This window comes from Eremomyces bilateralis, assembly GCF_010015585.1.
Source record: "Eremomyces bilateralis CBS 781.70 unplaced genomic scaffold P152scaffold_31, whole genome shotgun sequence".
Taxonomy (NCBI): Eukaryota; Fungi; Ascomycota; class Dothideomycetes; order Eremomycetales; family Eremomycetaceae; genus Eremomyces; species Eremomyces bilateralis.
This window is the reverse complement of record NW_022985097.1, coordinates 151,106-170,131: the sequence shown is the minus strand read 5'-3', so window position 1 is coordinate 170,131 and position 19,026 is coordinate 151,106. Positions and strand designations below refer to the sequence as shown.

General features: G+C 53.4%; 8 protein-coding genes across 8 annotated transcripts; 3 read left to right on the top strand and 5 right to left on the bottom strand.

Moving 5' to 3' along the window:
• Window positions 1-219: 219 nt before the first annotated feature.
• P152DRAFT_509669 (Diphthamide biosynthesis protein 1) lies at window positions 220-2,104 on the bottom strand. The gene is made up of 2 exons (XM_033682624.1): window positions 1,844-2,104; window positions 220-1,788 (listed from the first exon to the last, which is right to left on the bottom strand). Exons 1-2 carry the CDS (start codon window positions 2,022-2,024, stop codon window positions 614-616), a joined length of 1,356 nt encoding a protein of 451 aa, XP_033530424.1. The 5' UTR covers window positions 2,025-2,104; the 3' UTR covers window positions 220-613.
• A 583-nt stretch (window positions 2,105-2,687) lies between these two features.
• Window positions 2,688-3,323, top strand: P152DRAFT_209715 (uncharacterized protein). Its single transcript, XM_033674407.1, has one exon. It carries the CDS (start codon window positions 2,915-2,917, stop codon window positions 3,248-3,250), a length of 336 nt encoding a protein of 111 aa, XP_033530423.1. The 5' UTR covers window positions 2,688-2,914; the 3' UTR covers window positions 3,251-3,323.
• A 25-nt stretch (window positions 3,324-3,348) lies between these two features.
• P152DRAFT_443203 (uncharacterized protein) lies at window positions 3,349-7,647 on the bottom strand. Its single transcript, XM_033677772.1, has 2 exons — window positions 5,094-7,647; window positions 3,349-5,045 (listed from the first exon to the last, which is right to left on the bottom strand). Exons 1-2 carry the CDS (start codon window positions 7,307-7,309, stop codon window positions 3,593-3,595), a joined length of 3,669 nt encoding a protein of 1,222 aa, XP_033530422.1. The 5' UTR covers window positions 7,310-7,647; the 3' UTR covers window positions 3,349-3,592.
• Window positions 7,648-7,713: 66 nt separating this feature from the next.
• On the bottom strand, window positions 7,714-8,968 carry P152DRAFT_462187 (uncharacterized protein). Its single transcript, XM_033680280.1, has one exon. The coding sequence runs from the start codon at window positions 8,913-8,915 to the stop codon at window positions 7,965-7,967; it is 951 nt and encodes a 316-aa protein (XP_033530421.1). The 5' UTR covers window positions 8,916-8,968; the 3' UTR covers window positions 7,714-7,964.
• Window positions 8,969-9,196: 228 nt separating this feature from the next.
• On the top strand, window positions 9,197-10,239 carry P152DRAFT_209583 (uncharacterized protein). Its single transcript, XM_033674405.1, has 4 exons — window positions 9,197-9,286; window positions 9,338-9,387; window positions 9,446-9,516; window positions 9,614-10,239. Coding segments are annotated over exons 1-4 (498 nt in total). The 5' UTR covers window positions 9,197-9,284; the 3' UTR covers window positions 9,989-10,239.
• Window positions 10,240-10,354: 115 nt separating this feature from the next.
• P152DRAFT_209595 (uncharacterized protein) lies at window positions 10,355-12,114 on the bottom strand. The gene is made up of 6 exons (XM_033674406.1): window positions 12,027-12,114; window positions 11,723-11,809; window positions 11,639-11,665; window positions 11,360-11,591; window positions 11,181-11,303; window positions 10,355-11,095 (listed from the first exon to the last, which is right to left on the bottom strand). Exons 2-6 carry the CDS (start codon window positions 11,776-11,778, stop codon window positions 10,619-10,621), a joined length of 915 nt encoding a protein of 304 aa, XP_033530419.1. The 5' UTR covers window positions 11,779-11,809; window positions 12,027-12,114; the 3' UTR covers window positions 10,355-10,618.
• Window positions 12,115-13,229: 1,115 nt separating this feature from the next.
• On the bottom strand, window positions 13,230-15,263 carry P152DRAFT_468805 (WD40 repeat-like protein; the record flags this gene model as incomplete). Its single annotated transcript, XM_033680846.1, has 4 exons — window positions 13,230-14,708; window positions 14,761-14,961; window positions 15,022-15,137; window positions 15,188-15,263. The coding sequence occupies 4 exons, from the start codon at window positions 15,261-15,263 to the stop codon at window positions 13,230-13,232; spliced, it is 1,872 nt and encodes a 623-aa protein (XP_033530418.1).
• A 1,279-nt stretch (window positions 15,264-16,542) lies between these two features.
• On the top strand, window positions 16,543-18,684 carry P152DRAFT_443190 (uncharacterized protein). Its single transcript, XM_033677771.1, has 2 exons — window positions 16,543-17,907; window positions 17,982-18,684. Exons 1-2 carry the CDS (start codon window positions 16,560-16,562, stop codon window positions 18,545-18,547), a joined length of 1,914 nt encoding a protein of 637 aa, XP_033530417.1. The 5' UTR covers window positions 16,543-16,559; the 3' UTR covers window positions 18,548-18,684.
• Window positions 18,685-19,026: the final 342 nt, after the last annotated feature.

Below are 19,026 nucleotides of genomic sequence, written 5' to 3'. Positions count from 1 at the left end.
TGGTACCTACGGTATAAAAGGCGGTCCTTGATCGATTATGGGGATTTATACCCCAGCTCTCTTCATTCACGGATTGAATCAGTTCGTGAAGATTTTCTGGTACTCCCTACCTGCTATATACGTCTAAGACCCTATCATTGACGGAATCTAGCCTCCTAATGTTACCGGCGGTACCAGATATGGAATCACCAAATCAGCCAGCAGCTGGCCACATAGTCCGGCTTGATATTGAATAGAGATGGACTGATGTGGACTGTAGTTGGAGCCATCAGTGGCGTTAACGACCAGGAGAAGCTTCTTTCAGGGGCCACCAGATGTGGCGCTTCCCTGTTGAGGTCGGTTACCTTAGGTAGCGCTGACTGTTGACAACGTCGAATTTCATTTTCTGCTTCTTCGGACGGAATAACATCAGACTTTAGTGTGTAGGACGTACTATGAGCAGTTATAGCATAAACGGTAGAAAGGGGAAATCGACTAGCAAGGGTCTGATAGTACGTTGGGACTGGGTTTCAGCCATGATAATGCAGTTGTAGGGCTGAAGATGCGTGGGCTTTACAAAGAAACCGATCATCATAGCGAAGAGTATTTAATAGTGACCAATTGTCCATTCGGTCTATTTCACGTCGATCGCCTTCGTTCGACCCAACCCCTCCTTCGCATAGAAATCCATCGGGTATGCCTCGTCTGTCTTCCGGTCCATCCATTTCGCTTCCTTCAGTCCCAGCGCAACAAGCGCCTCGTAAGGACTGAGCAATGGTCGAGGAAACGCGTAGCCCCAGTCGATACTCAGTCGGGGACAAGCGATCTGAACCCAGCATTCCACATCTGGCATCAGGGCCAGTTTCCCGGGGAAGATCTCGCTCAGCAGGATCGTGATCCAAGGGATATTCTTCTCGGTTAAACGCTTTTCGATGAGAGCCATGGTATGCGGGTTCCCTTGTCGACCGAGCGATCCCAATATCAGGCCCCATTTCTTCGCTGACTGGGCATTGGTAATCGCTTTCGTCCGCAAGGTGTAGAGTTCGTCGTGATCATAGCGCTCTCGTGTTAGGCGTCGTGAGTATGGATCGTATCGATATGCCGGAATATCAGGATTGTGAATCATGGCGGATTCCAAGTGGAACCGCCCATCTCCGACGTATAATAGCGCATCGGCTGATAGTCCGGCGGCGTCCTTTGATTTTGCTAACTGAGGCGATGTGCAGCCCAATATTTCGCCTTTGCTCAATGGAGAGATCTGCGGAATGACAATTTCCAAGCCCTCTTTCCGGAGTGAAGGCGCAATATGATGAATTGTCGCGTTGAACTGTATAGTTCCGACCATGGCAATCGCCTTGCCCGGCTCGAAGTTGCGTGTTAACGTAGCAATCAGATGTGGTACGTCAATACTAATATCGACGAAAACATAGAGCGTCTTGATTTTCGTTACATCAACCGGTATCAGACAGCTGTGGGCGTAATGTATAAGGACGTCACAACCCAGCGCACGGGCTGTGTAGTCATCAATACAACAGGCACCGTAGGTCACGTCTCCCATGATCAGTGTCTCCGTACCAGGACAAAATCTAGTCAAAATGTCCGATATGGTGGTGGCAAAGAGGAGTAACCCTTCAGGAAATTGAAGTGCTATCTTCTTCGCCCCTGACTGTCGTACCCGGTGTATAGTTTTGTGGATCTCGAAGGAGTAATTGGAGGGAAGAAGAGCAATAGCATCGTTGATATCTTTGTCGTTCAAGATTTCAGGAGGGATGTTGTGTATCAACCGCGCAGGTCTTCTGGGCTGAGCAACTAATATGGAACATCAGCCCTCATTCAGGACACAACACCAATCGAGCCAACTGACCTTGAATAGCTTTGCTGTCCTCTATACTCAGATTAGCTGGGGATTTGTCGCTGGATTGCTCTGCTGTGCGGCGGCCCACAAACCGCTTCTTTGGTTGCTTGAGAGTTGCGTCGTCTGATACGGGTGGTTTGTCTTCCTCAATCGAGGGACCTAGATTGGTTTCTAGTCTATCGGCTTCCATTATGTGATGCTTTGAAACTATTCAAGCAATTCGAGACTGCACTTGGGTTGTACCGACTGTTTGTCCGAATTGTCCTGGACTTTGCCATCCTGAAGAACAATCGAACAATCGAAACTTCATGAAAATTGGTGCACGTGATCTGGAGGAACCCAGACGGCCAGCCAATGAATGCCGTCCATTTTCAACTTCGGTTGTCATCGTCATCAGGATTATTGCATTGGGGAAAATATTCATAGCCCCCTGTTTGCATCCACGCCCTAAAGATCCGGTTCTACGATCTGTTCTTGTTCTTTGCCAGCCGAAAACAGTCAAAAAGGTGTGTAGGCTGTGGTGACGTTGCAATTATGGTATCATCCATGAGCAGCGACGATGTTGGGGTTGGGGAGATCCTCCAACTATTGATTGTGATATTTAAAGCTTCAACCGTTTCGTTCAGTCTATTGTCTATTGACTTCGGGTTTCAGAGTCTAAATCAAAGATTTGAGTTTACTTGGGGCCTTTGCTTTCGAAATTAGGCTGGTATGCGGTTAAGATGAAGCTTCTAGGGCCACAGTTCTTGAGAGCTGGGCTCATCCTTTTCTGTCTTGGCCTAGCGTCCATATAATGGAATATGTCATCACATAAACGCAGTAAATTGATATTGAAGGTATGCTTATATACCTCAAGTCGTGATGCGACAAAAATATCCTTCTCCTAGACCCCCCGATCCTCTGATTGGATTTGACCAACGACAAATGGACCATTCGTTGCGGTGTCTGTTGACTGGCTGCCTCTAGAAGGAGGGGAGACCGAAATTCTTCATTGGTTACAACCAAATCTAGAGCCAGCCATGTCAGAATCAAACACACCGTTCAAATATCTCTCGAGTACAGCTCTCGCCGTTTCCCCATATGCCAAGACAAGCGATGCTCTTTATCCTGGGTCTCGATCTTCGTTCAGCGACAACGACAGCCCCAACATGGCAGAGCGCGAGCGTACACTCATGCACAATTCATCCAACCTCCAACCTTCTCGGTTCCAGTATCCTTCGAGCCAGGCAATTTCCCGGCAATAGCAGATCTTGCGCCGCTGTTCTTCCTGCCAGTATTGGATTAGCAGTCGGATCGTTATATGATTCTGGCTTCGGACGTCCATTGATGGATATAGGTAGTTGTCGCGTCGAACTCATTTACATCCGGAAGACAAAGGCATCACGAATTCAGGAATCGAGATCCTTGGACCATTAGAACGGAAAATGACATACTCCGTCTAGTGTACTTAAACCGAACGAGAGGGGTGATCCCGTAGCACGACTCTGGGGATACTGGAAGGTAAATCTAGATATATTGGTGAACTCGATGTTATATCCTGTCTGACGTGATTATAAACGTGGATCGCACGGTGCCGTGTCAATCGCTGGACCGATATCGCTGGATTGGGTAGTAAGAAGTGCAAACATAGACAATTTCGAGCTTTAACTTAGGACACGCCTTGTTGGGTATAAAAAGTCAAGACATTGAAGACTTGACAAGCTAAGGTATTCCCAAAATTCTCTCAAAAATCGACGCCCATCCAGACATGCATCGAGCCTAAACGACGCTCACTCTGGCACTCGGGACCTCGAACCCGCCCCCAAACTTCATCGCCTTCGTCCCCACTGCCACCTCCCTCTCCCACATCTCCCACACCTCCAACCGCCGCATCTCCTGTTCCAGCACCTGAAACCTCGGAATCTCCCTCTTCGGCCTCCACTTCATCCGCTTTCCCTCCACCGCCGGCCTCAACCGCACCAGCGCTGCCTCCGCCGGAATCCCCGCGATCGTCTCCAGCAACTGCAATCCCTTCCGATGCGCCGACTCCGTCGCCGTCTGCTCCGGCGTGCGCGCCGCCACGATCGGCGCCGCCAGCCAGCTGGTCTCCGCGACCTGCGCCTCCGTCTTGGCACGCCGCGCTTCCGCGCGCAGGAACCGGTTCGTCGCCTGCAGCACGTCAACCTCGGCGCGGAGGCGCTCGAGCTCCTGGATGGCACCAGGGGTGAGCTCGATGGCGGTGCCGGCGGCCCCGGGCTTCGGGGCGGAGGTCTCGGCGAGGTGGCGCCAGTGCTCGCGCGCTTCGACGGCGGTGCGGATCTCAGCTTCTTTTTGCTCGAGGGCGCGCACGGCGAGCTGCTCGCGCTGTTTGCCCTGGTCGAGGAGCTTCTCGAGCTCGGTGATGCGCGTGGCTTTCTTGCCGGCTTCCTTCATGCGGCTGTCGAGGGTCTCAGCCTTGTGGGTCGCGTCTTCGAGTTCTTTTTCTTTGAAGCGGAGGTGCGCAGTGCGTTCGTGGAGCTCGTCCTTGAGGCGGCGGAGCTCGGCTTCGGTAGCGGCGGAGGTGAGTTTAGTGGCGGCGAGTTCGTTGGAACGGAGGACCCAGGGTGGTGAAGGGCGTTCGAATTCGTCGGCTTGGGAGAGGTCGGTGGCCAGGGGAGAGAGGGTAGAGAGACTGTCGACCAGGGTCCGGAGGTTGGAGATGATGGGTTGCAGGGGGTTATCGGATGCGGATTCGGTACTTAAGGCGTAGAAGGACGCGGCTGTCTTGCGCATGAGGGAGGCGACGTCGGAGAAGTGTAGAGGCTCGGTACGGCCCTCTACGTGGAGGAGAGAGGAGGCAGAATGACCCAGTTGCTGTGCGTATTTTGAGATGGCAGATGTCGCGGATTCGCTTTTGGAGAAAAGCAGCTCGGTTGAATCAGGCTTGAGTGAAAGGCTGCGCGCTTTCAGGTCTTGTAGAGCACGAACCACCTTCGACACGACCACCTTGGCACTTCGAGACTGTGCAATGAGGGTCTCGGTAGCTTGATCGAATGTTTCCAGACCCTCATGGCCGGTCTCGACTGCTTCCGCAAAGTGAGAGCCGACGTCCGTTTTGGTAGCAAGGAGAGACGCGGCAGCACTTTCAAGATTGCTTTGCATCATGAGAGCCTTCATTAGGATCTCATCACCAAACGATTCTAGCCCCTCTCGGAGGTGGTGTTCGGCTAGATGTGACATTAATGCAATCGACCTATCGAAATGTTAGGATCGAATCGGAGAATGGAGAGTATGACCATACCTGTGCAACCCTTCAACCACATCACTCTCCTTCACCTCGTCCTTCCTCAACTGATCAATATACGCATTCAAAGTCCGCTCCACCGGCTCCAGCTCATACAACGAGCCGGCGAACTTCGCGAACTGCTCCAAGTCGCACGTCTGCATGCAGCTCACAAATCGGTCGCACATCGCCTGCACCCAGGTGAGTTTATCCATCGCGTCGCACGCATGATAGACCTGCTCCGGCAGATACGTGCGGTCCTGTGCCGCCACCTTATCTCGGAGGAAGTTATGGAGTAGTTTTCCTTTGAATCCAATGCGTTTGACGCGCATGTATGCTAGTACAGAGTCTCGTTCGGCGTGGAATGCATCGGGTAAGAACAACTGGACAATCGTGAGGTGTTCCGAGGCTTCCTGAGCTTCCATGCGGCGGAGTTCCAGGTCGATGGTCTTGATGCGGGCGTTCGATGCCGACATCTGGAGTTGACGGTTCAGGTCCATCATGTCTCTTGATTTGCTGCTGAGTTCTTGCGCTTCGGTCTCGGTGATCTCCTTCGATGCCCGCATTTGCTCGAGGTCCGCTTGGAGGTTGATGACCAACTCTCGGAATCGAGTGATGGTATACTCCTGATCCGTCAGCGTCTCGTCTTGCTGGTTGGCACGCTTGGTCTGCTCATAGAGCAGCGAATCTTTGAAGTCGATAACTTCCTGTAGCTGCTTCTCGTTTTCAACATGGTTGAGCTCCAGCTCGTCGTTGAGTTCTGTCAAGCTCTGAAGATCGTCGACCATATTCTTGAGCTCTTCGAGTTGCTCCGTAAGGGCAAAGTTGCGCTCGGTGAGCTGCTCGATCATGTCTTCCGCTCCGAGAGCGGCGTCCAGCTGCTGTCGCAGGTCATCCACGTCCGCTTCGGATTCGAGCAGCTTCGCTTTCATATCATCGAACTCTGCCTTCAAAGCCGCCAGTTCCTGAACGTCCTCCTCCAGGCTTTGGATCTCCTCACGAAACTGTCCCTCTTGCTCTTGGCTTATATCCCGCAGGCGCAGCAGCGCCTCTCGTAACCGACCATTCTCCCTCTCCATCTGCAACCATCCTTTACTCGTCCGTTCCTCCGGACTCATATCCTTGCTCAACTCCTCGTTCTCTTCTTTCAATATCTCATTCTCCAGTTGCAACTCCTCAGCGCGGTCCTTCAATCCCCCCATTTCCGTTTTATATGCCTCCGCCTGCTCCTCGGCCATCTCTCGATCCAACGCTGCCATCTCCATAAGTGAATCATGCTCTGCCTGCATCGCCTCAATCTGTTCCACCGCCCCCTTCGTGTCGCGAAGTTGCTTCCGTAACTCGGTCGATTCATGCTGTTGGGTTTGACATTTCGCTTGAAGTTTCTCGATGATGGTATGGAATCGGTCGCGTTCTTCCTGGGTGCGGTCGAAGGTTTTGAGCTTCTCTCGGTCTTCCAGTCGCTTCTTTTCCAGGATGCGGATTTTAGAGTTGAGGTCATCGATCTCTTTATTGGATGCGGGGCTTGGTTTGGAGGCGGAAGGTCGGCTGCTCGCGGTAGGTTGTGGCGGCTGTGAAGGTTGGAGAGTCGATGAAATCGATTTGGCACCGGAAGTCGGAGGACTGACTCTTCGAGAAGCTGCCGATGGAAGGGGAGTAGGCTTGGTGGGCGACACGACACCAGATGGCTTGGTTGGTGAGGAAACCCCCGATCTGGCAGAAGTAGTCCCTGACAGAGACGGCCTAGAGGATGTAGACCTAAGGCCTGGCCCAATCGATGATCGTGCCGACAGTCTTGTGGAAGGGTTTGGTGGGACGGGGGTTCGTCGAGCGGTAGTCGTAGACGGAGCCATCGATTGCCTTTTTGTCGTCGCGGGCGGTGCCATGCTCTGTCGTGGCCGTGTGGTGGATGTAGTTATACTTGACGGCCTGCCCTTTACCACGCTTCCACTCGGCTTCCCATTCTCCTTCGTGGCTGATTTCGCGGCTTGAGGTTTTGATCGAGGCTCCTCCAGGATGGCCGAGATGCCAGACGGTCGCATAAACATGCCATGGCCGGGCTGGCAGTCAAAGTATCGCTCTCCTTGTACCGAACCATCGTTCTTGCCCAACGCATCTTCGAATTCTACCCCAATCCAGTCCCCTTGGGCGAATGATGTCTCGCCGACGAAACGGACTGTAGCCTGTCTGCCGTCATTGAGCCCAACCACTTGACCAGCACGGTATGACGACATGTTGACGTCCTATGAGACCCTCAATAAAGGGTAGTGATGAGGAGGTCGATGAAGCGTCTATATTCGTGTCTTCGAGAATGATAGGCCAGATCATGATATCCAGGTGGCAGACATTTGTGTTCGAGTATTCGAGTCAAGGGGATGACCGTTGGACACAAATGGGGTCGGTAGGTAGATTCGTGCTTCGGTTTTCCCAGTATCGTTCAGCGGCTCGGGATGTCAAGAAGGTTCCCCGAGATTCGGGTTATAGTACAGCTTTGATGAATGTAACTGTTGACAGCGGTGAAAATCGCATATCGGGTGAATGTTTGGTTGTCGATTCGGGTCCTCGAGGTTCGCGGTCAGACGCGACGTTACTCCAACCCCTGTCGTATGATTGTCCCTTACTACGTAGTAGTGATTTTGGCAAGAAGACATTGTTGTACCGAGACAGAAGTAAATATTACCTTTAATAATTGCTTTAAATCCAAGTATAGACCAATTTCCAAATGAACGGATAAATAGCATACTTTTGAATATGCTATGAGAATTGCTCGCTACGTGATTGACATAAAACCGCCCCTGAAGCAAATGAGCAATATATTCTGCTCCAACGCCTGCCCAGTTGGTATACCCAAACGCTGTTAAAATACTGTCGAAAACAGATCCATGCACGTCAAACGACTTTCGATTTGCCCTTCGAAGACCCAGCCCCATCACCCTCCGAGATCTCCGTGTCCTCACTCGGTTCCGAGCCCTCCTCCGAAGAGTCCGACATGAACTCATCATCCTCATCCCATCCATAAACCCGCACCGCATCCCGGGCTTTCCCTGATTTCGAGCTTTCCGGTTCTTCACGCGGTGTCACCTCCATCGGCGCACCCTCCATCTCCTCTTCCTGCGCCTCCCTCTCCTTAGCCGCCCGCTCCAAAATCGCCAGCCTCATCTTCTCAATGCTCTCATCCTTCATCTCCACCCACTTCCCATCCACTCTCCCCTTCCCACTCCGCATCTCCTCCGCCTTCCGCTCCGTCGCCTCCACGATCTCCTCCCACCGTTTCCGCCGCTCCTCTTTCTCCTTTTTATCCATCTCCGGTCGGACCACCAGATATTCCGCGAGTGCCTTCGCCTCAGTGATTGTCCGTAGGCGCCGCCCGTCTAGGTTGCGGCTGGAGGCATTCGGGTCGCCTTGGTTGCGCTTCTTGCGCGAGGACATGCGCCCGCCCGCGGCGCGAAGTTGCGAGCCGAAGCCGCCTTTGCCACCGGGAAGCGGGAGGGTGAGGTTGAGGGTGAGGAGGTCATCGTGAGCGTTGGAGAGGAGGGTTGAGATGGGCTCGTCATCATGAGGTGTAAGAGCCCGTAATGTGAGGAGGTTTACGTTGACTCGGTGGGTGTCAACTAGTTGGGCGGGGAGGAGGCTGAGGATTTGAAAGTAAACATCGCTGATGCGGGCGGCGGAGCGGACGGGGAGTTGGACGGTGGGGGGAAGGCCACAGCCGGGAATAGTATTGATTATGAGATTGACAGTGTGTGTTCCAGCGGGGGAGAAGCGACATGAGGACTTTGATCGGATGGTGTTGGCCTCCAGCTGCGGTCGCTTGCTGGGTAGCAATGCTGTGGCGGCCATGGTTTGTTCAAGTTAGAGGATGAGGATGTCGGAGTCTTGGCCACAGCAAAGTACGTGGGATTGAATTATTTGAACTATTCGAGTTATGGCGCGATAAAAGTGAGTCTTTGATGAGTGAGACAGTCTCTGATGAGTGGTGAACAGCTGGGTGATGAAGGATAAGTGAGTGGCGGACATACCCCACGTCAAGCCACAATCATTTATCACCTGACCATTTTTCAGCCACTGCCAAGCCTCTCCCACGAAACTCTCGCTAATCCAAAAATCCACACAATCCTCATCTACACTTACCTCTCGCACATCGACCTTCTACCGCACCACACATCACGAACTCGCCAATCTCGGCTGCATCTTGTAAATACCGCCAAGATGTAAGCCATTACCGATCTCAATCCACCATGAAACCTACTGACCGTCTCCAGGCTTATGCCCAAGGCCGATCGCAAAAAGATCCATGAGTACATCTTCAAGGGTACGACGAGCTTGCCGACACGAGGAATCAAGTGGCAATGAGACTGACCCGAATACAGAGGGCGTGATGGTCGCGCCGAAAGACTACAACCTCCCGAAGCACCCGCATCTCGATGTCAACAACCTCTTCGTACGTCCACCTCTGACCCCATCGATTTCCTATCCTCCATCCACCCAAGCTCAACACACCCCAAACCCTGAAACCCCTCGCTAACCTCCATCACCAGGTTATCAAGGCAATGCAATCCCTCACCTCCCGCGGCTTCGTCAAGACCCAGTTCTCCTGGCAATGGTTCTACTACACCCTGACCCCTGAGGGCCTCGACTACCTCCGCGAATGGCTGCACGTCCCCGCCGAGATCGTCCCGCAGACCCACATCAAGCAGCAGCGAAGCCACCCGCCCCCGCGCGGCATGCTGGGCGGTGAGGACCGTGAGCGCCGCGGCGGCGGCCGCGGTGGTGACCGTGGTGGACGCGGCGACCGGGAGGGGTATAGGCGGAGGGACCAGGGTGAGGGCAAGGAGGGCGATGCGCCCGGTGGGTTCAGACCGGATTTCAGGACTGGGTTCGGACGTGGTCGTGGGGCGCCGCAGGCTGAGTAGAGACGGACAATGGAGGTCGGTCGATGAGGCAGATGGATGGAGAACATCGAGAGGAGGGAGATGACGTCCTTTGCTTTCATAGCCGTGGCCTAGGGAACCCATAACTACTAACTGGGCATGGGGAAATGGCGTCGTGTTATTGCATGGATCACAAAATGGACCTGTTCAAAATTCATTGATCATGAGAACGAGCGATCATGGGTAACATCAGCAGCTTACTGAATGTGAACCATTGTATTGAAGCAAACGAATCGAGCTGTCGGTGTAATGATTCTAACTGATTCAAGCATCTATCTAGGAGGTTCCCGTCCCCAGCTTTTCATCCGATGACTTGTCCATTCACCTTCATAACGGCTTTGGAAAATAGAAGCGCTGGCTCTTCGCAATTGGGTGGTAATACATGATTCAAGCATCCCAGTATCCCAGAATTCCATTCAGTGACTGTCAAATCACCTTGATGGTTTCGGAGAAAGGAAGCCTTGGACTTTCGCAACCCCTAGCGCATCGCGAATTGTGCAGTTTCTCGATTGAAGCATCCAAGCTCTCTTCACTGAGTATCCCGATGCCATCGTGCATCACAGAAAAAGTACTGTTCGTAATCACCTTGGTGTGCTATGCAAGCGCATCAGCTCACGGGAGCTCGTCATCCTCACTGTCCGAGTCAACGGTGCTCCAATCCCCATGGTCAGACTTCTCGTCATCGGAAAACCCCGACTTCCCGGACCGAACTGGCTTGGCCGCCTTAACTCTGGCGAATTTTGAGCGGCTTGCACCAGAGGGCGGGGGCACGGGGGCGGCTTGAAGCATCGCCGCAGTGGCTCGGTTGATTGCATCGTCGTCCGCCTGAGACGGCGCATCGTAGGGATCGTAGGCAGAGGAAGAAGTGGCATGAGGAGGAGCTTTTGAGGCGTTCGAAAAGCCGATCATCAAGCCACGTCGGGAAGCTTTGCTCTTCGACGTGGAGCTTTCGAACAACTCATCCGATTCGAGGAACGACTGAAGATCTACCGGGAGTCGAATCCCACTTGGCTTGCTAGTGGTATCCTTGGATTCGCCCGTATAGTTACTCGAAATCTCAAGGGTCCCCAAGCGGGAGCTGAGTCCAGTCTAGTAGCGAACACGATTAGCTGCCGGACCTCATAGGCAGATAGACGCGAGGTTGGGATCAAACGTGGAAAATGGGATATCCTACCTTGTACGAGCTATCCTCGTCCGTCTCGGACCCGTCCTCAATGCTAGGCGGCACAGAGTTGACCTCGTGTTCCATTGGCACGTCGGCCAGGACCAGGTGCTCCTCCATGCACTCTTCGCATTTCTACAGGCCGAGTTAATTGTGGATACTTAACTGCTCTAGATATAGAATATACTTACCTTCTGGTCGCCTTCCCCACGTTGCCGCTTTGAGAATTCCAGCAAGGGTTTGATTTTGTGGCACATGACGCAGGTGCCTTGCTCTTGGGCCCCCGGAGTGCACGCAGTGCATCTGACCCCAGGAATGGAGGCGCCTTGGCCAAACTTCGCGACGGACGCCCGGACTTGGTTCAGTTGCTTGTTAGAAAACGCTTCCGCACTCTTATTTTTTCCGCATTTCGTGCATTTGATCCTAAAGATGGTCAGACGGCAGATCATTTTCACGGGCACCAAACTTACATGCGGGGCAGAGGAGTCGATTTGACCCTGTATATTTGTTAGCGAAGATCATCATACCGAATTAGGAATCACTGATGGACTTACCTGGCGGCTGTGAGGTCACTCCATCCACCACCCGAATTTCCTCTCCTGGATGGCATCTTGAAGATCAGAGTGACAAAGTTAGGCTCACTAGTATCAGTCAGTTGACGTCTCAACTATCTTTGATTGATCCGATAGCATTCCGAAAATTCGGCTAGTAGTGGTGTCAGTCTGAAGGATGACAGTGAGCTGTGTTGGGGTAAGGGAGAAGTTGGACGGGTGGCGGTATTATTGATTGATGCAAGGATAGGTACGCGGTGTTATCATGATATGAGAGTGATGGTTTAGAGTCAGAAGCTGAACTCACTTTCTGCTGTTAGAGAGTGCTTAGAGAAACGGCGCTGGAGCTCCCGTCTCTAGAATGATGCTCGCGTTCGACAGGAGTGAGGAGGGAGATCCACGAAGTGTGGAAGAGGTGAGTGGTGGGAGGTGGACGTAAACGAAGAGGAAACGATGATGTGGGTAGCGGAAAGCAGAAGTGAATGAAGGGATCTCGAGGACCTCATTCCACTACCTCAACCCGATGCTCTCATGTGGTGAGTAGAGCTGACTGATTCAATTAGAATGGGAATCGGGATTGAATGGGGTAACTGGAGGCTTGAGAGATAATACGATGAGGAAGTGAATTCAAGTAGCAGTGTTGAGTGGGGAGAATCGGGAAAGTTGAAGAGTGGTTTCAATATGGAACAAATTCGAGGTATGACCTGGACGGCGATGTCTAACTGCACATGACTATCTATCACGGTCAGACGTGGCAACCATGGGTTGACGCGAGGATGCATGTGTTCTATAAAGAGCGCGATCCCGAACAGCAAACGGAGAAGGGAGGAAGGAGCAGCGTCTGCTGTACCTACCTTATGTACTGTGCCGTGAGTCCTGTAGGTGATAGACTCATTGAAATCCGGTGAGTAAGACGAGAAGCAACAAGATCCAGCAGCCTTCTCTTTACGATTCACTCACGGTTGTCAAAACCCCTAACGTTGAGCAGGAAACGACCCCCAATCACCGCTTTCGATGCAGCGAACCGGAAAGGAAAACGGCATACGCCAACTCCCCGTACACGCCTGTCGGATATCACCAATTCAACGCTGAGGGTAGGATGAAAACCATCCCGTCGTCTGAGACGGAATATTAATGGGCATACCTACCTACCATACAATTCATCGTACAGATGTGACTTCTTGATGTTCTCCCATTGCGCCGATTCTGGCCCAGATCTCGCGTTCCCTCTGTCATGTTAGATACCCTGGCTCTTTCGACGCTGCGGCCATCCGCTGCAACAGAGGGATGCTACCGCCAAAGGTTCGGGCATCTCGGATCTCATGGCACATTGTTCCTCGCTAACTCAATCCAGACCACGTCGAATGCCGTCAAATGCGATCATCTGCATCAATGAGAGAGATGCCGCATTCCGGTCAGCGCGAAACCATTCAGATGGCCGATCTTAGCATCCTCTTCGGCTGGATTCGAACTCCACCTTTCAACCGATGTTTCCATTCCCCACTCCACTTCATCTCGCCGTCCGAAACTTCCCCCTCTTCATCTCCTCTTTCAAGCTATCCTGCTGACTTGGCAGCGGCGTCCTCCTCCGCACCCCCCCATTTTCCCCCTCCGCCACACCCGGTCCCGTACCCACCGGATACCCCGCACCCGGCTGCGGCAGCGCCATGGGCGGCGGCGGCGGAAATCCAGGCATGGGAAACCCCGGCGGCAGCATATTCGGCGGCGGCGGCATCCCGGCCGGTAGCGGCGGGAATCCCTGCGGGGGCGGCGGGAAACCGCCTGGAGGCGGAATCGGCGGCAGTTGTCCGCCGAACATCTCCATGAGCGTGGAGAGATCGGGGACCTTGCCGGCAGGGAGGTTCGGGGGTGGGGGCGGCGGGAAGGGGGCGGTGCTGGGGAGGATAGGGGGGACGGGGGGGTGGCCGACCATGCCGGGGGGCAGGGGGCTAGCGCCGGTGCCCATACTGATGCTGATGCCCGGGAGGCCCGGGAGGACGGGTTGCGGGGCGGGCATTTTCTGGTCGACGAGGCCGTCGGCTTCGTCTTCTGCTTCTTGCTCTTCTTCCTCGCGGAGCTGGCGGCGGCCGTCGCGGCGATCGTAGGTGCCTTGGGCTTCGGCGGCGGATTGGCCGATATGGTAGCGGTCGCTGAGGTAGATTTTCTCGCCGGGGCGAGGACGCGTCCAGAAGCGCGTGACGCGGTCGTTGGACCCGGAGGTGAGGATGTGGCCGAGTGGATGCCATGCCAAGGTCCACACTGCGAATTCGTGGGCATATGGCATCGAGTGAGCGGGATAGAGGGTTTGAGCAGGGGAGCTGGAGGGATCGGGGTTGTCGTAGGGTGAGGTGGTTGGTGCCGTGCCGTCAGGCAAGTTAGGTTCGTCAAGGAGGTAATGGTGCAGCGCGCCGTCATTTCCACCCGATGACAGAAGATTGCGATGGACGGGGTGCCATGCTAAGGAGGTCACATCTTTCTCATGCCCGCGTAGAAGGAACACGTCTCTCATCATTCGCAAGTCGAAGATCCGAATGACATGATCGCGGCCACTGGTCGCTAGCAGCTCTCCGCGCGTCGGCTCGAACACGGTCTTCGAGACCTGATTCTTATGTGCGATGAGCGTGGTCAAGCACCGGCCCGTTCTAGGGTCCCATAACTTCACGGTGTGGTCTTTCGACCCCGACACAATCAGCCCCTTGGTTGGATGCCAATCCACGCACCGTAGCTCCCACTGATGGCCCGTAAGCGTCGATTCTTCCGTCCCTCCCGCAAAGTCGAAGATCTTCAACGTTGAATCATCCGCCGCGGTGACGAATTTGGAGTCGGTGGGCGCAATGGCCATCCCTCGGATCGCTTCATTATGGGCTTGGATGGCTTTCACGTTGTTGAAGTTGGGTTGCCAGTACTTCACGATACCGTCCTGGTCCGCTGATATCAGCCAGTCATTGCTGTGGGAATATTGTGCCGCTCGGATCGCGTTATCATGGGCCTAACAGATCGGTGAGTATTGGAACAGTGCTCTACCATCGGCCCATCATTACCTGCATAATCGTCTCGAAGTTGAATCCCATGCCATTCCATAACGTAAACTCCCCACTTGAGGATGCCGTCAACAACCTTCTGCCTTCCGGAGTCCATAACACCACATTGATCGGGTGCCGGATCTTGTTCAAGGAGGTATGGAGATGTCGGGCTGGGATCGTATCGGCGGCTTTCGCAGGTCGGGCATGTGGAGGTTGGAGCTTTGAGACGGTCAGCCAAAGAAGGATCTTCCAGTGCTATTATGGAGGGCAATCCCGTACATCAACGATATAACTAGCACTTGGCCGCTCTTGTTCCATGCATTGCGCCCTGGAATGTCGTGGGCCTCGATGTCGCATCCACTGTACCAACGTCGATCCATAATCGGTTACCGGTCCTGTAAAGAGTTATTCCCGAACACGAACAACGGGAAGCAAGGTGACTTACTCCTCGGTCTACCGCGACCCATTCCCATGCCTTCATGACCACTTTGGCCTTGGTGGTGGTGGAACTCTCGATCCATGTTGCTTAGAATGGGAACCGCGATGCGCAACCATACTCAGCCAACACCTCCAATGTACCCTCGACCTTGAAATATGAGGCACGATCCTTGCCTGGAATCAAAGCCTATTAGAGCTAGAACTTTCACAATAGGAGAACTTGCTGGAAATGGGAATACACCTTCCAGAATAAATGAACCTTTTGGAAAGCGTCGCGTGCCAGAGGTTGATGTTGAGGTCCGTGCGTTGCGCGACTTCACCTATCACCTATGACCTATCACCTATGACCTAAATCCTAATTATGAACCTAACAACTTTGAACCTTCAACGTTGAATGTTGTTACATTATTGAACGTCTGAACGTCAGCTTCCAACATCCGATGGAATGGGAACTTTCACGAACTCCACCAACTTCAAGAATAATACTGGTAGTATTGATGGAGCTTGTTCGTGTAAAAGTCCAAGTCTGTCTAATACCCTGTAGTTATACTTAATTCCGATCTATGACTTATTAGATGCTGGTAGGCTGGCAGAGCTGTTTGATGAATTTACGGTACAGGTGTCTATTGATTTCGCACTCAGCAAACAACATGAATTGTTCCATCCGTCCCCTGGAAGCCTGAGCTAAGTGTTGCAGGCCTTTTGGTTCGTTTTCGCTCTTTCCTTACCGACTGTCATTGATTTATGAGCGTTTCCCTTAAACTTCTCGCCAGCGCAATCACCTAGCCAATGAGCCTGAAATTCACATCAACCGTCTCTGGTTCTCAACTCCCAAGCTACCGATTGGTGACATGCGTTTCCAGTTCCCCAATGACTCAGATGGTTTTGCAATATAATTGAGCGTGTCCTCTATTTCCGGCTTGCTGCTCTGTCAAATTCTCCACGTCTTTTATAGGAGCCCCTTTATTCCTCCTACCCCGGGGAAGTTGACCGACCTAACAACATGGCTGACGGCGATTTGGAACTTGCAAAGCTACTCCAGGCACAATTTGATGCCGAAGCGACGGAGGAAGGGCATGGAAGCTCCGCATCGGCTCCCAGAGCGGAGTCGTCCTCCGCAGTAGCGAGAAGGTCATTTGATAGGGCTTCAGCGCCGGATAAGCTAGAGCAAGACATGCGGAAAATGAATATCGACCGGCAAAATCCATCTACCAGCTCCCAGCCAACCCGGAGCGAGGGACGTAGCATCTCGATCGATGCGAGTCTTGAAGCTCTTGTTTCTTTCTCGAAGAAAATTCGCGAACCTCGGTGCGTCAGGTGCAAACGGAAAGTGTTCCCCGTAGCCATCAACCCGATGGAGATATTAAGCCCACGTAAGTATGCTGGTGCCCGGGAATGTACGCCAGCTAACCCATGCAGGGAACGTCAACTCGACCTTACGGTGCTCCGACGCGTGCAGGACGTTGACCTGCATGGGGTGTGGCAACCAGTTTCTAGGCCGCATTACCGGCGTGGTCTACATCGACACCGACGCGTATAGTTGGTGCTGCGACCTTGGCCGCCTCTATTTGATATGGCTGGCGCTGTGTCGATTCGATCAGGAATACGCGCTCCGCCAGCGCAATCAGAAGGCTAAAGAGCGGATCCGGCGGCAGAATTTGGCGATGCATGGTGGGCTGCGGCAAGGGGCTGGGACCGGATACGAGGGGTCTCCCAGCTCCAACGCAATGTGGATGATGGGCATGTCGAGATCCGAGGGAACGGTGGTTGAGGAGCAGTTCGACCCAACCGATGAGATCGCTGCTCCGATAATGGAACTTCTGCTACAGCTTCTCCCAGATCCTTCGAAAGGACTGAGAGGCGATTTCGACCGTTCTCCACCCCTAGCACTTCCAGCCATGTTTCTTACGAGTTTTCTCATCGACAAGACCGGAGACTTGTTACGGAACGACTCGTTGGATGACATTACCGAGAAGCACGACATGTACAATGTTATCTTCGACTTTGTCTCTGCGCTTACCTCGCTCCCCTTGACCAGACCTGTTATCTTCGTCGAGCGGCTCGAGAAAAAGCCAGGATATGGTCTGTTCAACGTGCATGTCATGCGCGGAGGCGCCATTTTTAAGGACCGGGGCAAAAATGACGAGAATGTCCTCCAATCCATCGACAAGCGGATGCAAAATATCATTCTGCAAGGCAATGTCATCCGATCGGCAAGTTCGCACTACCGGGACGGGGAAGGCAAGCAGACCCTAGCGATATGCCAGAAAATCGCCACTCTGGCCGACCTTATGAAATCGACTGCCACCTCTAGCACGAGCGATAAGAGCAAGTCGTTGACCCCCGAGCAAGAGTGGTTGAAGTGGCAGCGGGATAACTGCATATTGCCGGTCCGGGACGAAACCATTCGCGATATCCATTACTACGCCTCCGAAGCTTGGGGTCTCAAGGCCGTGATGCCCGGGCGGATGAAGCGGATCGTCGGAGAGATCGCCAACTTAAAAACCTCCCTTCCGCCGGGAATCTTTGTCCGATATGCCTCATCGAGACCCGATTTCATGAAATTCGCCATCATTGGGCCTGAGGATACGCCGTATGACAGTGGCTTCTTTGAGTTCGACGTTTTCTTCCCGGGAGATTATCCACGAACCAATCCCATGGTCATTTTCCGGTCGAACGCTGGAGGCCATGCGAGCTTCAATCCGAATCTTCACGCAGATGGCAAAGGTACGTCCCCAGCTCTTCATCCATCGCTGCTGTGGCATATCATTCCTTGGGTCATTCCGCTGACTGTTGCGTAGTGTGTCTGTCGCTATTAGGGACGTTCGCCGGCGAGCCCTGGAACCCCCAATCCTCCACGTTCCTCCAAGTGCTGGTCTCCATCCAGAGCATGATCTTCAGCGACGACCCCATCAAGAATACCCCCTTCCAAGGGATGCGCGAGACCGGCCGCTACCACGACTACGCCCATTACGTGACCTGGCTGACGGTGCGCTGGGGCATTCTCGACCGCCTGCGAAACATCAAACAACAGTCCGACGGTCTGTGGGCGGACGTCTTCGACCGCCATTGTCGCGCCGGCGCCGAGCACATGATCCGCAAGATGGCCGCGTGGGCGGCGGAGTATCCGGGGCTGCCGAACGTGCCCATGTTCACGGATCCCCGACGAAACGAAAATCAACCGGCCGCCATGGAGAGTAACTGTCGGCAGGCGATCGAGCTGCTTAAGCAGAAGGGATATTTCAAGGGCGCGGTTCCGAACTTGCCCTCCTCGGCGGCCGGTCAGGGGAGATCGGCGGGACCACGGGGCGGACCATCTCATGGATTCTGGTTCGGCGGTCAATGGGGTGGGGAAGGTTTCTTGTGAGCTCTTGCGAAAGGTGTTGGTACGAGATATGCTGGCCATGTTAGACATGGCTAAGGTTGGACGGGTTGTGAGATTAATTGTACACAGTTTCTCTTTTATGGTTCGCTGTATGATAAAGAATATACCCTCGGTTTTCCAGTTCCGGTCTCGCAATAGATGTTTTGATATAGACATTTTGATCCGTACTCTGTACAATCCATGCATTTGGCCTACCATGAGCTCTAGCCTCGGTGGATTCTTTAGTTACATGGACAACTAAAATAGCAGGATAGGCAAGTGATAAGTGTTGACTGCCTGACTGGTGACAGCGGTGACACGGACTGGCGAGGCCTCATTTGTGAGTGATTTGCACGTCTCGGCAATCCGCAGGGCTGGAACCTCAACCTGCTGCAGAGCTAAAAAGTAAAAGCCAGTTAGTCTTATCGGTATTTCATTTCCCTGGTTGGGCCCGTTCACTTGTCGGTGGTTTGTAGTGGCTG

Excerpts from the sequence above, each read along its gene's own strand:
- P152DRAFT_509669 (XM_033682624.1), bottom strand. The coding sequence starts at position 2,024 with ATGGAAGCCGATAGACTAGAAACCAATCTAGGTCCCTCGATTGAGGAA. Across the intron at positions 1,789-1,843 it reads GGACAGCAAAGCTATTCAAG|TTGCTCAGCCCAGAAGACCT; the intron begins GTCAGTTGGCTC and ends GTTCCATATTAG.
- P152DRAFT_209595 (XM_033674406.1), bottom strand. The coding sequence starts at position 11,778 with ATGCCATCCAGGAGAGGAAATTCGGGTGGTGGATGGAGTGACCTCACA. Across the intron at positions 11,304-11,359 it reads GTGGGGAAGGCGACCAGAAG|AAATGCGAAGAGTGCATGGA; the intron begins GTAAGTATATTC and ends CTCGGCCTGTAG. Across the intron at positions 11,096-11,180 it reads ACGAGGATAGCTCGTACAAG|ACTGGACTCAGCTCCCGCTT; the intron begins GTAGGATATCCC and ends GTTCGCTACTAG.
- P152DRAFT_462187 (XM_033680280.1), bottom strand. The coding sequence starts at position 8,915 with ATGGCCGCCACAGCATTGCTACCCAGCAAGCGACCGCAGCTGGAGGCC.
- P152DRAFT_443190 (XM_033677771.1), top strand. The coding sequence starts at position 16,560 with ATGCTGGTGCCCGGGAATGTACGCCAGCTAACCCATGCAGGGAACGTC. Across the intron at positions 17,908-17,981 it reads TCTTCACGCAGATGGCAAAG|TGTGTCTGTCGCTATTAGGG; the intron begins GTACGTCCCCAG and ends ACTGTTGCGTAG.
- P152DRAFT_443203 (XM_033677772.1), bottom strand. The coding sequence starts at position 7,309 with ATGTCGTCATACCGTGCTGGTCAAGTGGTTGGGCTCAATGACGGCAGA. Across the intron at positions 5,046-5,093 it reads GTGGTTGAAGGGTTGCACAG|GTCGATTGCATTAATGTCAC; the intron begins GTATGGTCATAC and ends ACATTTCGATAG.
- P152DRAFT_209715 (XM_033674407.1), top strand. The coding sequence starts at position 2,915 with ATGCCAAGACAAGCGATGCTCTTTATCCTGGGTCTCGATCTTCGTTCA.
- P152DRAFT_209583 (XM_033674405.1), top strand. Across the intron at positions 9,388-9,445 it reads CCATGAGTACATCTTCAAGG|AGGGCGTGATGGTCGCGCCG; the intron begins GTACGACGAGCT and ends ACCCGAATACAG. Across the intron at positions 9,517-9,613 it reads TCGATGTCAACAACCTCTTC|GTTATCAAGGCAATGCAATC; the intron begins GTACGTCCACCT and ends CTCCATCACCAG.